The sequence below is a fragment of the Theropithecus gelada genome, chromosome 3 (genome assembly GCF_003255815.1).
Source record: "Theropithecus gelada isolate Dixy chromosome 3, Tgel_1.0, whole genome shotgun sequence".
Taxonomy (NCBI): Eukaryota; Metazoa; Chordata; class Mammalia; order Primates; family Cercopithecidae; genus Theropithecus; species Theropithecus gelada.
In genome coordinates this window covers 15,119,381-15,136,484 of record NC_037670.1, presented here as the reverse complement: position 1 = coordinate 15,136,484, position 17,104 = coordinate 15,119,381, and the positions used below count along the sequence as shown (strand labels likewise).

The 17,104-nt window shown below is 43.5% G+C and overlaps 1 protein-coding gene across 1 annotated transcript in view; it reads left to right on the top strand.

Moving 5' to 3' along the window:
- LMTK2 (lemur tyrosine kinase 2) overlaps positions 1-17,104 on the top strand; it is a 111,208-nt gene that overhangs the window by 75,348 nt on the left and 18,756 nt on the right. The window contains exons 8-10 of the mRNA XM_025380119.1: positions 10,292-10,376; positions 12,711-12,832; positions 16,910-17,059. Coding sequence (XP_025235904.1) covers positions 10,292-10,376; positions 12,711-12,832; positions 16,910-17,059 — 357 coding nt within the window. The remainder of the gene's footprint in view (positions 1-10,291; positions 10,377-12,710; positions 12,833-16,909; positions 17,060-17,104) is intronic.

Genomic DNA, 17,104 nt, shown 5'->3' with positions numbered 1-17,104 from the left:
AGCCACTCATTTGATCATTTGATGAGCAGTTTGTACCCAGGCGCACACACCGTGTGTGGTCATTTCTGCAGGAGGAGGAAGAGTTACTTTTGTCTGGGAAGAGTCCAGGTCAGTTTTTGGAAGGAAGTGGCGTTTTAGTGATCCTTGAAGAATGGGCATCAGTTGGAGGCTGGAGAATGTTCAGAATTGCTGGAGAAGGGAGTAGCAAGATGGTGTATGTGGTAGGAGGAAGAGAAGGAAAGGGAGTTTAGGGAAATGTCAGATAGTCCAGTGTAACTAGAACAGAAGACGCAGGAGAGAAGATAGTGGGAGATAAGAATAGAGATGCAGCTTGAAACCACATTACAGAGGGCCTGAGTGCCAGAATAAGGCCTTCAGGCTGTGTTCTGTAGGCAGTAGGATGGCATGCCCACAACTTTGTGTGTGCACGTGCATGCGTGTTTAATCACTATTGCACTACAGCTTAGGCTGGTTTAGAAAGAGAAGACACTACCGAAAAGAGAACTGGACAGGAATTCATATGTGATGCATTTCCATGAAGGTTCCTTATTTCCTTTTCTACATGGAAGACTTGCTGAAGGCAGGTATTGGATCTTCCTGACCTTTATATCTCCCATGATGTATGTCACATAGAAATGAGGAAAGGCTTCAAGGGAAAGGAACCAATTTGACTGCAGCTGCAACCCAAGCAGAGATGGAAAGACTGTAATCAGCTGAGTAGCTACACTGGGAGGGTGGTTAAAGAGCTTTCATTTAAAAAGGCTCTAGGTCCAGAGGGCTTCATGGGTGTCCTCTGTCTGACCTTTAGTGAACAGGTGGCTCCAGTGTATTTAAACTATTCCAGACCACAAAGAAGACGGAAATTTCTGTAATTCATATCATGAATCCAACACAACTTTAATGTAGCAAAAGATGGCGTAAAGAAATTTTTGGGCCGGGCGCGGTGGCTCAAGCCTGTAATCCCAGCACTTTGGGAGGCCGAGACGGGCGGATCATGAGATAAGGAGATCGAGACCATCCTGGCTAACACGGTGAAACCCGTCTCTACTAAAAAATACAAAAAAACTAGCCGGGCGAGGTGGTGGGCGCCTGTAGTCCCAGCTACTCGGGAGGCTGAGGCAGGAGAATGGCATGAACCCGGGAGGCGGAGCTTGCAGTGAGCTGAGATCCAGCCACTGTACTCCAGCCTGGGCGGCAGAGCGAGACTCCATCTCAAAAAAAAAAAAAAAAGAAATTTTTGATGATTCTCATGAATGAACATAGACACAAATACTAGCAAACTGCATCCAGCAGTGTGTGAACAAAACAATTAAGACTGATTCTAGGACTCTAAGGGTAGATGTATATTATAAAAATATGTCTACATAATTCATTCCATTGACAGAATAAAAGAGGAGAAATACATTATAGCAATAGATTGTAGAAACATCATTTAGTATAATTCAGCAGCTATTCTGTGTTTACATAGACTATGTAAACATATTCTCCTCTGATGGGAAACCTTTCTTCCGATAGGAAAGGAAGGGTACAACTTAAATATCATATGGACTAAGACTCAAAACTTGACCAAAACTCAATAGCAATATCATGCTATTGCTAAATGGCAAAATAATAAAGCCCTTTCAATTTCAAACGAGGCAGAGATGCCCGCTGTTTATTTTACTTTCCAACATTTAGTTGGAGGTACTAGCAAATACAAACTATAAAATTATCAGTTTAAAAATAATAGGCCCAAGAAATAAGGGGGAAAAAGAGAAAAAAAAAAAAAATAGGCCGGGCACAGTGGCTTACACCTGTAATCTCAGCACTTTGGGAGGCCGAGGTGGGTGGATTGCTTGAGGTCAGGAGTTCGAGACCAGCCTGGCCAACAGGGTGAAACCCCATCTCTACTAAAAATGCAAAAAAATTAGCTAGGCTTGGTGGCGCACGCCTGTAATCCCAGCTAGTCGGGAGGATGAGGCAGGAGAATTGCTTGAACCCAGGAGACAGAGGTTGCAGCGAGCTGAGATCGCACCACTGCACTGCAGCCTGGGTGACAGAGTGAGACTCCGTCTCAATAATAATAATAATACTAGACTCCGTCTCAATAATAATAATAATAATAGTGAGACTCCATCTCAATGATGATGATAAGGATAATAATAGTTTCCGTCTCAGTAATAATAGTTAAGATTTACCAAATGCTTCCCACATGCCAGCTACTTTACACCAACTCCTAGGCGGTAGTGCTGGTTTTCCTGTGTTACAGGTCAGGAGACACAGGCACAGACAGGTATACTGACTTGTTCAGGGTCATGCAGTGGGAAGCCAGCAGAGCTGGGATTCAAAGCTGCACCCTCTGCCTCCGGATTTATGCTCTTAACCACCGAACTACACCACGCTTCTTCACTGGTGCCATGGTGGTGTATGTTTAGGAAAACCAAGAAACTATGCTTTTAAAAAATAAGAATTCACAAAAGAACTTGTTGTGGCTTTTTATAAGACGGTATACATAAGTCAATAGTTTTTGTCTGTACAGGTATAATTATGTACCCAGCAGTGAAGGTGAATAAAAACCATTTTATTCTCAATAATGCCAAAATTATAAGTTATCTGGGTATATGTTATGTGAGAAAGACACAGGACTGTATGAAGAAAACTATGAAATCTTATTGAAGAATGTAAAATAACATGTGGACACACGGAAAGATGCACCATGGTTTATGGTGGGAGGCCACACAGAAATGCCAATTCACTCAAAGGATTCCCATTAGAATCTGAACAGGGTTTTATTTATTTTATTTATCTACTTATTTGTTGTTTTGAGACAGGGTCTCGCTCTGTCACCCAGGCTGGAGTGCAGTTGCGCAATCATGGTTCACTTGCTTGGCTTTGACTTCCCAGGCTCAAGCAATCCTCTCGTCTCAGCCTCCAAGGTAGCTGGGACTGTACATAGGCACCATCGGTGGTGGACCCCATTCTGGCTAGGTTGTTTTCCCTAGGGTATAACAAGAATTTCACACCCTGTGGAAGAATTTGTACCCAAATGCTAGCAGGTGCCTGAGATACACACAGCAAGCACTCAGTAAATGTACCATTGCCCAGCTAGCAAAGACTGACCTAATAAGCAGGGCAAACACTGTCAAAGCTCTAGTATAAAGTTGCCTCCTTGTGCTTTATCGGAATCCTCTGGGTTTAATCCTCTCCTGGTACGTCTCCATCCCATCTTAGGGTGTTAAGTGCAGAGTCCCTTTGGAAGCTTAAGTCTTTGTGGCTGCCAGAGTCAGAATGGCCTGGTGAACAGAGAGAGGCTTTGGAGTTGAAGTTTTCATTCACCTCTCATCAGCTTTACCAGTATAAGCCTGGTTATTTCATCCTTTGGAGCTATATCTCTTCTATAAAATGGGGATCGTCTTTAAAGCCCTGGAGTGCTGTTGTCAAGATGCAGATAAAGTATGCCAAGCTGTTAGAAGAGTATTCAGTAACTTGCTGGTATTTTGCTTCCTGTCTGTGAACTCTTCTTATCAGGAATCCAGGTTACTCGGGAAGGCATAGGTAGTTCACATAATAGAGGTGTGGATTATTTTGAAAATGCCTCCTGCATGTTGAGTTTGCATTGGAGAACCCTGAAGATGCGCAAACTAGTCCTAGCGTGAGTGAGTAGCAAGCAGTGGTACTTCCTTGTGAATTGGGGTGGGAACCCTTCAGAACCATGGGCTCCCACTTTCTGTCTATTACTCTGCTCATGCGGCCCTGAGTCTCGCGGTTACTGTGGTCTCAGTCACAGCAAGTGCTGCCGAGCACAGGCCACCCTGCCAGAGCCTTCTGAGAGCCGGGCGGGGCTGGTGCCACTGGCAGCCTCATCCCTGGACCTGTTTTTCAACTTGAAGGGAGAGTAGACTGGCTGTGTGTTTGCGTTTTCTGACAAAAGCAGCCATTGACGTTAAGAGTTCCCTCTGTTGTTAAGAAATGACACCTGTATGTTTTTCTTTAGCTTTGCACGTTATTGGGCTTCAAATAATATTTATTTTTACCAACCTTGACCCAAATTGTATCATTACTTTGCATCCGTACAGCACTTTTATGTTTTCAAGACATTTCATATAGTTTTCAATTTTACCCTTGCAACAGCCTTGTGAGTTAACCATTTCAAGTGCATCCTGTTGTTTTGTGAGGAAACTGAGGCTTCTGTGCTATGCACGTGACCAGCCCAGCATCACATGGTCTTGGAGCAGTGGAGCTGAGATGAGCTCCTGGCCTCCTGACTGCCCAGGGCTCCCTCCCACTGCACTGTGGAGCCTGGGCACTTGGGGAGGAGTCGGGGGCAGGACCCAGTCCTGCCACTGTTTGCTTCTTCACCACCTCTGGGTTTCAGGTCATGAGAAGCATTGCCTTTTCCCCTGGCAACACCAGTTGCTTGCTTTCGAGTTTTATAATAAGAGCCAAGGACCTTCTGCAGGCGTAATTGTTCATCTTTTACCAAGCCTTCACATCTCAAGTATCCAAAGACCTATGTGGAACGTTCGTATGGAGAGAGAAGAGGAGGGAGGGAATGGGACAGTCGCCTTGCCGCCCAGGAGGTGCCTGAGCTCGACATCGCCCAAGCTAGTCTCAGGCTGCTTCCCCCAGCCTAGCAGGACACGTGCTTGCCCTTATTGGAATGCTGGCATCCAGCTCCTTGTTCTGGTCTCAGGTGGGAGATGTCGGGAAGGTTCACGGGGTCTGTTTATAGACCCTAGAGGCGGTCGTTGGTGGTGCCTAGTGACGGAGCCTCTGTTGGCAAAACCTGTATCTCTGCAGTCGCAGCTGTTGGCCCAATGAATAGAGCAGCCTTACTTAAAGCATTTTCACTTTTCTCTCCTCAAATGGCATGTTCCTCCTCCCTCTCTCCCTCCCTGCCTTCTTCCCTTGCTTAATTCCAAGAAAAGGGGACCACCTTTCTTCTTAAAATTAAAAGATTCTATGTTGTTCATAACAGTGGAGTCACAGGTGTCCCAAGATTTTTCCCAGGCACTTCAGCAGGCCTGAAGGCTTCTGGATGGAGCGCAGAAAATCACTTGTAAGCACAAAGAGTGTGGCAAGTGATGTGATGCAGCTAACTGGAATTCACATTGAGGACCAGCTGCATGCTTGGAACAGCAGTTGCGAGTATCACTGCACCATCGTTGAGAGTTACTGATGGTGAAAGTGCAAACATATTACTGAACACTACCTTGCTAGCTTTGTGGCCCTGGCGAAGTCACTTCAATTCTCTGCTTCAGTGTCCGTTATTTGTTAATGAGGAAAATAATAGTACCCACCTCACAGGTTTGTTGTGAAGATTAAACACTTAGAGAAAATGTAAAATGCCTCTTGTGAAGTAAGGACTTTGTGAATATTAGCCATGATTATGTTATTGAATCAGTGTTATGTACCAAGCTGTTACCGAATTATATCAGTGTTAGCCGTTGCCATCATCATCTCCATTATTGCTATATTTCAGATGTGTGAACTTTGGAAATAAAAATCTTTGAAAATATGAATTTAATAGTTTAAGTTTTTGGTCTTTTGCCGTTCTGTAATGACATACATTTTGGACTATGGAAATTCAGCTTTGAAATCTTCAGTTTACAGCTTAAAACTATAAATTAGGCTTCCTTTTCTATTTTAATTTAATGGCTTTTTTATTCATATACCAGTTGGTGATTATAAAGACTCTAAGGGTTGAAGCCAAAAGCCAGAAAACTTAATCTGTTGTCAGTATGGGAAGTTCCTTTAGAAAAAGTAGTTTTTGCTTGTCAAATTGTATGTTTTTGAAAATTAACTTTTTCTTAAAATAAATTATATAATTGTTCTAAGTAAGTCTTGAAATACGCTCTTTCCCTCCCTTGTGGAGAAGTAAGAGTTTGGAAGACGTGAAAGTAATTTGGAAAGGGCCTGACTACAACACTTGCGTATCTTTTAAAAAGGGAACAAATAAACGTTTTTAATAATGTGGATTATTTTTGGGTGCTTGAAGTTATAAATTCATTATAAATTCATTATAAAGTTATAAATTCACTATATATTTACTTAGACTCTTACTAGACTATTAAGTAATACAAGCTGAAAAAAAAAATTCAGGCAATTTTGCTAATAGCATTTTAGAGTTCTTTCTTAGTCACTCTGAAAATACAAGGAAACGCTCTTTCAGGTTGGGCCAGGCCCGGCCGGCTCCGCCAGCACCTGGCAGACTGAGGGAGAGAGAGACAGAAAGAGGAGGGGAGGAGGAGGAGGATTCAGGAAATAGGAGCTGGGAAGCCCTTCTGCGGAGCCCTTCTGCGCCACGGTGATATCAGTATCAAGATAGAAGTGTGGAATGGGAGAAAAATTCTCAAAGCCTGAAAGAAAATCTGGAGATGCTGTTTTTCCAGCAGCTCAGTTGAGGGAGAACTTACCTTGTCTCTGTTTCTTGATTCCTCTTCAATTTCTATTTGCAAACCAAGACTTGGGTTTGGAGAACTCTATTGTACTGAGCCTAAGTCATTTTTTATCTATAACAAGAACATGCATTTTCACATGTCAGCTAGATTTGTGGACCAGTAAAGCTCTCCCCAAAGAGATGGGCTCTCACCCCGTCATCCAGGCTGGAATAGTGGCGCAATCATGGCCCATTGTAGCCTCCATCTCAAGGACTCAAGGCATCCTCCCTCCTAGGCCTCCCAAGTAGCTGGGATTACAGACATAGAAAAGCATATCCTAAAATTCATATGGAATCTGAAGGGACCTCAAATAGTCAATACAGTACAGTCTTGAAACAGAAGAACAAAGCTAGAAGACTCACCTTTTCTGATTTTAAAACTTACTACAAAGCTGCAGTAATCAAAACAGTGTTGTACTAGCATAAGGAAGACATATAGACCAATGAAATAGAAGAGAGAGCCCAGAAACAAAACCTCATATATATGGTCAAATGATTTTTTTCTTTTTTCTTTTCTTTTTTTCTTTTTTTTTTTTTGAGATGGGGCCTCACTCTGTTGCCAGGCTGGAGTGCTGTGGCACGATCTCAGCTCACTGCAACCTCCACCTCCCGAGTTTAAGAGATTCTCCTGCCTCAGCCTCCCCGGTAGCTGGGATTACAGGCACCTACCATCATGCCCAGCTAAGTTTTGTATTTTTAATAGAGACAGGGTTTCACCATGTTGACCAGGATGGTCTCGATCTCTTGACCTCGTGATCTGCCCACCTTGGCCTCCCAAAGTGCTGGGATTACAGGTGTGAACCCCTGCACCCAGCCAGTCAAATGATTTTTTAACAAGAGTATCAGGACTATTCAATGGAGAAAGGATAGTCTTTTCAACAAACGCTGCTGGGAAAACGGGATATCCACATGCAAAAAAATGAAGTTGAACCCTTAACTAACACCATATACAAAAATTAACTCAAAGGGGATCAAAGACATAAATGTAAGACCCAAAAGTATAAAAGTCTTAGAAGAAAATAAGGAAAATACTTTATGACAGTGATTTATTCAGCAGTTATTTATTGGGTATGACATCAGAGGCACAAGCAACAACAACAGTGAAGACTACATGAAAATTTTTAAACTTTGTTAATCAAAAGACACTATTAATAGGGTGAAAAGACAACCACAGAATGGAGAAAGTATTTGCAAATTACATATCTGAAAAGGGTTTTATAAAGCATATATGGAGAATTCCTACAACTCAACAGCAAACAGCTTGATTGGAAAATGGATGAACATTTCTCCAAAGAAAATATACAATGGCAATAGGTACACCAAAAGATGCCCAGCATCACTGATCATTAGGAAAATCCAAGTCAAAACCATAATGAAATGCCACCTTACATCCATTAGGATGGCTACTATCAACATCAAACAGTAATATGTTTTGGCGAGGACGTGGAAGAAATTGGAACCCTTGTGCACTGTTGGTGGGAAGGTAAAATGGTACAGTCACAGTGGGAAGCAGTATGGTGGCTCCTTATAAATACTGAAAATGGAATTTCCATATGATGCAGTGATGCCACTTCTGGGTATATCCCCAAAATGGTTGAAAACAGGGTCTTAAAGAGATAATTTGTACCCCCATGTTCATACCAGCATTATTCACAACAGCTGAAATATGGAAGTGTAAGCTAAAAATAAAACTTTAAGCTTCCTAATTGTCTGAATGAACTCGTCATCTCAGCCAAGGGCATCCCACAGTTCAGGACATGATGGGGAGGGGGCGATCAGGCATGCCGCATTATATTCTCCCATTGGCATTCAGGCACAGCTGACCAGCATTAACATTAAAACAGAGATCTTAGGGCTTTTTGTAGCAACAAGACACTATATTCCAGCCTGACTAAAGTAAAGCATCACATGACAGATAGCAGGCCCTGGAAGAAATTGAAGTATTTTGCCCCAAAATATATTCCTTTGACATATTTAAAAATGGCCGTGCAAAACTGTCTCTTACAGGCAAAATCTACGTTCTGTAGAAAATACCTTTCCCTTTCTAAGTCTTTTCTCCAATCCTGGAGAGAATGATCTGAGTCTTTCATCATTTTAAGTCTCATAAGAAATATTTACAATCTATTCTTTCTGAAGCCTGCTGTCTGGAGTCTTCATCTGCATAATACGAACCATGGTCTCTACAACCCCTTATCTTAACCCAGACACTCCCTTATATGGGATTTCAGGTATTTATTTTTTATTTATTTTTATTTTTTATTTTTTGAGCACCCAGGCTGGATTGCAGTCGTGCGATCTCGGCTTATTGCAGCCTCCACCTCTGGAGTTCACACGATTCTTGTGCCTCAGCCTCCTGAGTAGCTGGGATTACAGGCATGCACTACCATGCCTGGCTAATTTTTTGTATTTTTAGTAGAGATGGGATTTCACTATGTTGGCCAGGCTGGTCTTGAACTTATGACCTCAAGTGTTCCACCTGCCTCGGCCTCCCAGAGTATTGGGATTACAAGTGTGATCCACCATGATCCAGCCTCACTCCAGCTTTTTGTATTTTCAGTAGAGACAGGATTTTGGCATGTTGGCCAGGCTGGTCTTGAACTCCTGGCCTCAAGTGATCTGCCTGCCTTAGCCTCCCAAGATGCTGGGATTACAAGCATGAACCACCTTGCCCGACTGGGTTTCTGGTCTTTAGGTGAACTCTTTTGACAAGTTGCCAATCGGAAAATCTGAGTCCACCTCTTAGCAGTGGTGAATCTGTGTGGGTCTGCTACAACTTGATTGTTGCCTCCTTGGAGGAAAGAGTTTCGCTGAGGGGCTGTAGTTGGTTTAAGGCAGAGGAAGAGACTGAGGCAAGTCTAAGAACAGGAGTGAGAATTTGTTAAAAAGTTTTAGAGCAGGAGTGAAAGGAAGCAGTACACTTGGAAGGGCCAAGCAGGTGACTTTCAAGATCCAGGTGCCCTGTTCGTCCCCTGACTTGGGGTTTTATACATTGTCATGGTTCTGGGGTTTGCTGAAGTTGTGCACCTGTTCACTTGAGCAGTTTTTCCCTTCCCTTTGAGCATTCCCGGTGGAAGCTTGTATAAGAGGCCACTTTGCTTCTTAGTGTGCCTGTTTGAGATCTTACTGAGAAGAGGGTAACACCAGCTCCGAGTGTTTTCTATTAGGAGACTGTCTTTTCCTGGTGCTGACTGTGACCACTTACCATTTTAGAGAGACAGTTTAACAACCACCTGACCATGACCTTATGGTCGCCTGACAGTCCTGGGGGCAATAGGGGGTGGGGGTGGGGGTGTGAGGGGGTGCGTTCCTGCCCTGTCCATATCTAACTACCTACTCTAACATACCTATGAGCTGGAAGCCTCCACTTCGAGTTTTTGAATTGTTCTGCCTTTCCTGACTGAACCACTGTATATCTTACATGTATTGAGTGATGTGTTATGTCTTCCTAAAATGTATAAAACTGAGCTGTAGCCTGACCACCTTGGACACATGTCCTCAGGACCTCCTGAGGCTGTGTCACAGGCATGGTCCTCAGCCTTGGCAAAATAAACTTCTAAACTGAATGAGAAGAAAAAAAGAAAATACAAGGAAACAAGCCGTAAATCTGGGTTTAATGCAGAACATGGTACAGATATGGTCAGTATTTAACCTGAGCTAATTACTTGCCAAAAATTGTGATCATCTTTATTATTTAAGTGATTGATGACATATATAATACTTCTATGAAAAAGAATTTTAAGACATTAATTATTAAGCAGAGAGCTCAATATACTTACTCGGATCCCAAGAGAAAGCCCGTTTCTGTGGCATTTCCATACAGCACGATCCTGGTTGTTGATTCTTCTTGCCGTGTTCACTTCCCTCTGTTTTCAGTGATTTAGCCCTGCGGAATTGTTTTCTCACCTCCGACTTAAATGTGAAAGTGGGAGATTACGGAATAGGATTCAGCAGGTACAAGGTAAGCCAAAGGTTTAACTGTTTTCAGTCTGATTTAATTTGTATTGTGAAGTTGTAATGTCACCAAATGCCCCACTGTTATTTATAAGAATCTTAATCTGAGGCTTTCTGGAGAGGGATTTGTAGCAGTCATTTTAATGGTGGTCTGGGCTTCTGGTGTGTGGCTTGTGTAAGTCTGCGGCTTTATGTCCGAGGTTTTGCTACAGCTTTCCAAAAGTTTGTTTAAAAAATTTTTTTTTGTTTTTTTTGAGACGGAGTCTCGCTCTGTCGCCCAGACTGGAGTGCAGTGGTGTGATCTCGGCTCACTGCAAGCTCTGCCTCCTGGGTTCACACCATTCTCCTGCCTCAGCCTCCCGAGCAGCTGGGATCACAGGCGCACGCCACCAAGTCCGGCTAATTTTTTGTGTTTTTAGTAGAGACGGGGTTTCTTTTTTTTTTTTTTTTTGAGACAGAGTCTTGCTCTGTCGCCCGGGCTGGAGTGCAGTGGCGTGATCTCGGCTCACTGCAAGCTCTGCCTCCCGGGTTCACGCCATTCTCCTGCCTCAGCCTCCCAAGTAGCTGGGACTACAGGCGCCCGCCACTACGCCCCACTAATTTTTTTTGTATTTTTAGTAGAGATGGGGTTTCACCACGTTGACCAGGATGGTCTCGGTCTCCTGACCTCGTGATCCGCCCGTCTCGGCCTCTCAAAGTGCTGGGATTACAGGCATGCGCTACCGCGCCCGGCCAAGATGGGGTGTCACCATGTTAGCCGGGATGGTCTTGATCTCCTGACCTTGTGATCTGCCTGCCTCGGCCTCTCAAAGTGCTGGGATTACAGGAGTGAGCCATCACGCCCAGCCTAAAAATATTTATAAATGACGTAGTCTGATGGTGCATAATAAATTTTGGAGTGAACACATGAGCAACAGTAATTATTACCTGTTAATGATAAAATATACATATCATATAAATGTTTCTCCATTACATGGTCAGTAAAATTTCAGCTCACGTTCAGTAACCTGGGAATTTAGGTTTTTTTTTTTAACTCTGTCACAAATATATCCTAAAGGAAAAAAGTGAAGAAGTCAATGAAGTTTCCATTTGTGTGTGTTTGTGTAGCCCCAGTGAATGAGGTAGAGCGCTGTGGGGCAGAGAATGGGACTGTCCCAGCTCTGGGCTGTCAGGAGACCTCAGAGAAGCCACTTGACCTCCATTTTCTTTTCTTTTCTTTTTTTTTTTTAATGGAGTCTTGCTATATTGCCCAGGATGTTCTCAAACTCCTGGGCTCAAGCAACTTGCCTGTCTCAGCCTCCCAGAGTACTAGGATTACAGGTGTGAGTCCACCCAGCCTTGACCGCCACTTTCTAAGCAGCAACATACGGATAAGATCTGTTCTATTTTTCAGAGTTCTTGTGAGGACCAAATGGGTAATATTTTCAAAGAATATTATGCAAATAGAAGTTGGTTATTTGTCTACATAGTAGCTCTAGTGTCTCGAGCACTTGTTAGATGCCAGGCACTTAGCAGCACCTGCCTGCATCCTGCATCATCTCTCTTTTTCTTTTTCTGAGATGGAGTCTCGCTCTGTCACCCAGGTTGGAGTGCAGTGGCGTGATCTCGGCTCACTGAAACCTCCACCTCCTGGGTTCAAGCGATTCTCCTGCCTTAGCCTTCCGAGTAGTTGGGACTACAGGCTCCCTCCACCATGCCCGGCTGATTTTTGTATTTTTAGTAGAGATGGGATTTCACCCTGTTGGCCAGGCTGGTCTCGAACTCCTGACCTTGTGATCCACCTGCCTCGGCCTTCTAAAGTGCTGGGATTACAGGCATGAGCCACCGCGCCCGGCCTACATCATCTCATTTAATCCTCACCACAAAGAGTGGGTTTTCCTCATTTCACTGATCCGGAAAAAACTTCACAAAGTTGTTGCTTGCCTAGAATCACATAGCTGTTAAATGGTAGAATGAGGACTTCAGATCCCTGTCAGAGTCTAAAGGCTGCAGTCTTACTAACTGGCTTCACTATTCAGCACATAAGGCCCAGTATATATTGTTTTAATGTTTTGCTCAAAGTCTATGTTATATGCATCAGACACAGCGTACTTTCCTTTTCCAGGAAAGATGACTTAGCAAGTGTTCATGGCTTGCAGATGAGCCCATGAAGCCCAGGAGGCTTCAGAGAAACTCCTTACCCACTTTCTGCCCAGAAAGTCGCTCTTCATGCCTGCTTTTTTTTCTGACCTGGTTTTTTTGGACTGGGTATATGTTTTCTGAGAATACCATGGATTTAAATTCTTGAACTCACCAAAAGTATAATTCTATTCAAAATTCTGTGTGCTTTCTAACAAAACAGGAGGATTATATTGAAACAGATGATAAAAAAGTTTTCCCTCTACGATGGACTGCTCCAGAATTAGTAACCAGCTTTCAAGACAGACTGCTCACTGCAGATCAGACTAAGTATAGTAATATCTGGTATGTATTGGCTTACCGTTTTATTAGGCATTTCTTTAGCAAAGTCCTAACTTCTTCCTCTTTGAGTACTTTCTTAAAGGAAAGTAGTTGTATAAGATGCAGGAACAAAAGAGTGCCTGATGGTGTGAAAATGACAGTTTAAGAAACATAATAGCAATTATCACAATTGTAGTGATGTAGTTAACGTTTTGAATACTGCCTCTGCTACCCATTTTCCTTTATAAAAGCAGGAACCAAGTCGTTTCATGTTCTGTGCCTCCCACAGGACCTGATATATAATAGATATTTAATACGTATTTATTGAAGTGAAAGAAAAAACTGAAAGGGGTGCGAACTGTCATGTTTATACTATGATTTATAGGAGTCTGTTTAATGGAAGCTAAGAAGATGCACCTAAAACTTTGACTAGCAATTTCTGTCACAGCCTTCTTAATTTATAGCTATGTTGTATGTGCTGTTGTCCTGCTTTTTGAGTTTTGGGGTTTTTTTTCCTCTTCTTTCCTTCTTTTGGATTTCTTTAAAACGATGTTTTTTGCTTTTATTATTTTTTTCATTGACGAGTGTAATTGGACATATTTATGGGGTACAGTGATATATATATATATATATATGTATTTTTTTTAGCGTCTCACTGTTGCCCTGGCTGGAGTACAGTGGTGCAGTCTCGGCTCATGGCTCACTGCAATGTCCGCCTCCCTGGTTCAAGTAATTCTTGTGCCTCAGCCTCCCGAGTATTTGGGATTACCGATATGTACCACACCTGGCTAATTTTTGTATTTTTAGTAAAGATGGGGTTTCGCCATGCTGGCCAGGCTGGTCTCGACCTCCTGACCTCAGGTGATCCGCCTGCCTCGGCCTCCCAAAGTATTGGGATTACAGGTGTGAGCCACTGCACCTGGCCTAGTGTAATATTTTGATACCTATATACAGTGCGTGATGATCAAATCAGGGTAACTAGTATCCCCTTCACCTCAAGCGTGTCATTTTTTTTTTGTTTTGGGGAACATTCAAAAGCTGCTCTTCTAGTTGTTTGAAAATATTCAAAAATTTGGCCGGGCGCGGTGGCTCAAGCCTGTAATCCCAGCACTTTGAGAGGCCGAGGTGGGTGGATCACGAGGTCAGGAGATCGAGACCATCCTGGCTAACACGGTGAAACCCTGTCTCTACTAAAAAAATACAAAAATCTAGCCGGGCGAGGTGGCGGGTGCCTGTAGTCCGAGCTACTCGGGAGACTGAGGCAGTAGAATGGCATAAACCTGGGAGGCAGAGTTTGCAGTGGGCTGAGATCTGGCCACTGCACTCCAGCCTGGGCGACAGAGCGAGACTCCGTCTCAAAAAATAAAAATAAAAAAAAAGAAAATATACAAAAATTTGTTGTTAATTATAGTCACCTTTCAGTGCTGCAGAACACTAGATCTTACTCCTTCTGTCCAGCTGAAATTTTGTGTTTGTTAGCCAGCCTCTCACTATTCCTCCCCTCCCTCCCCTTCCCAGCCTCAAGTAACCACTCTTCTACGCTCTACTTCTGTGAGATCAACCTTTTTAACTTCCACATGAGTGAGGAGGTTTTCTTCCTTTTTCTTTCTCCCTTGTGTATCTGCTCTACCTTGTGTATTGTGAGTTTGATACTTTTGTGTTTTTTCATGATGATGGTTATCCTCCTTTAGCTTCCAGATACAGGACTCCTGGACCATTTCTCTTAAGGCTGGTCTCATAGTGATGAATTCCCTCAGTTTCTGCTTGTCTGGGAAAGACTTTATTTCTCCATTCTTTATTTTAAAAAGTTGTTATTATATGTATTTACTTTTAGTAGAGATGAGGTCATGTTGTGTTGCCCAGGCCGGTCTTGAACTCCTGGCCTCAAGCGATCCTCACGTCTTAGTCTCCCAAAGTGCTGGGATTATAGGCATGAGCCATCGCGCCCAGCCCTCCTTCATTTCTGAAGCATATCTTTGCGGGGCATAGTGTTCTTAGCTGCCAATTTCAGTACTTTGAATGTACCATCCCATTCTCTGCTTTCCTCCTATGTGACTTAATGCTTTTCTCTGGCTGTTTTTAGAATTTTATCTTTATATTTATCTTTGTTTTTGACTTTTGACAGTTTGACCATAATGTGCCTCTGAAATGACCTTTTGGGGTTGATTGTATTTTGAGGGCCTTTGATTTTCCTGGATCTGGATGTCTATATCTCTCCCAAGACTTGGGACGTTTTTAGCTGTTCTTTCCTTATAGAGCCTTTCTCTGCCTTCTCCTAGCTCTTTTATTCCTGTAACTCCCATAATGTGTGTATTTGTTTGCTCTGTAGTCTCCCATACGCCCTGAAGCCTTTCTTCACTCCTTTTCATTCTTCTCTCTTTTTCCCTCTGAGTAATTTCAAACAACCTTTCTTCAAGTGGAGAGGTTCTTCTGCTTGAGTCTGTTGTTGAAGTTCTGTATTTCTTTTTATTTCATTTATTGAATTCTTCAGCTGGGCTTACTGCCTGTGAGGACCGTAGGTGTGCACAGTGAGCAGTGTGAGGATGTAGGTGTGCACAGTGAGCAGTGTGAGGATGTAGGTGTGCACAGTGAGCAGTGTGAGGATGTAGGTGTGCACAGTGAGGTCCTCTTACTTGCCCTTACCTGGAAGAGAAAATTGCTCCTGGTTCCTGGCTGCCCCTTCCAGGGATGGGGTGGCGGAGGCCAGGCGTTTCCTTCCACTCTCGCTGTGGCCGTCCTGAGTTTCCTGAGTCCCTGTTACTCCTTGGACGTGCTCTGGTGCTCTCCTTTAGTGATTTTTGTCAAAATGTAGTTGTTTCCTCGTTGTTTGGGGTGTGTCATGCAGGGTTGGCTGGACATCACAATCACTGGGGAGCTTTTTAAAAAGAGAGTTTTCTAGGCCACTCCTGGATCTACCCACTCAGCATCCTTAGGGGTGGACCTGACCTACCAGTGTGTGTGTTCATGGCTTCCCAGAGGACACAGATGAGAGTCAGGTTCGGGAACATGGCAGTAAATAGGAGACACAAGTGCAGGATGGAGGCAGTGCGTGGTGGGGAGGAGATGCAGAGACTTCGTGGAAGAAACGAGAGGCAGCTCATCTGACCCAGGAAGCCAGCAGAGGCTGTTTCCATGGGGACAGAGCACCGGGGTGTGAGAGAGGGTTGGGCTGGGACTGAGAAGGGCTGTGGTGAGTCAGCCCTCAGGGCCTCTCCTGGCACACAGACAGCTGCCAGCGTGTTGGGGGATCCCTTCAGAATGGCAGCAAAACCCACAATACTGAGGAGTAACTCAAACCAAACTTGTGGGTCTCAGACATTGTCTTGCCCGTGTAAAGATTCCTTTTAGATGCTTTCTGGTGTTTACTACTGTTGTTAATAGGTGTATTTTTCTACCAAAAAAAAAAAATCAGAATTCAGGGTATTTATCTTGTTTCCAGCCATTCTGCCAAATTTTTAGAACATGCTGATGGTCTTTCCAATAATTTGTTGAGTACTTAAAAGTTGATAGTCATCTCATCCACATAATTACACCTTGGCCAAAACGTCTAGGGTAGTATTCAGTAGCAAATAGGAGGCATGGACTTCCTCATTTTAACAGAAATACTTTTTTTTTTTTTTGCACTATTGTGCTGATTATTGGTTTGAGATTAAAGAACGATCTTGGCTGGTTGTGGTGGCTCACGCCTGTAATCTCAGCACTTTGGGAGGCCAAGGAGGGTGGATCACCTGAGGTCAGGAGTTTGAGAGCAGCCTGGCCAACATGGTGAAACCCTGTCTCTACTAAAATTACAAAAATTAGCAGGGCATGATGGCTGGTGCCTGTAATCCCAGTTACTTGGGAGACTGAGGCAGGAGAATCGCTTGAACCCGGGAGTCAGGGGTTGCAGTGAGTGGAGACCGCACCATTGCACTCCAGCCTGGGTGACAGAGTGAGACTTTGTCTCAAAAAAACAAAACAAAACAAACAAAAGAACGATTGTATTACTAATCTTTTCAATACACACCTTGTCCTTAAAATTACTGGCTATATAACAAATGTGAGTGTTAAGAATTTAACATCTAAAAGGAGAGAGAAACAACCGTTTTCTTTTTCCAACAGGTCCCTGGGTGTGACACTTTGGGAGCTTTTTGACAATGCTGCACAGCCGTATTCAAACCTTTCCAACTTAGACGTCCTCAACCAAGTCATTAGAGAGAGAGAGACAAAGCTCCCGAAGCCCCAGCTGGAGCAGCCCTACTCTGATAGATGGTTGGTAGCCTCCCATTCCACCTGTTCTGTTTCATCTTCACTGTG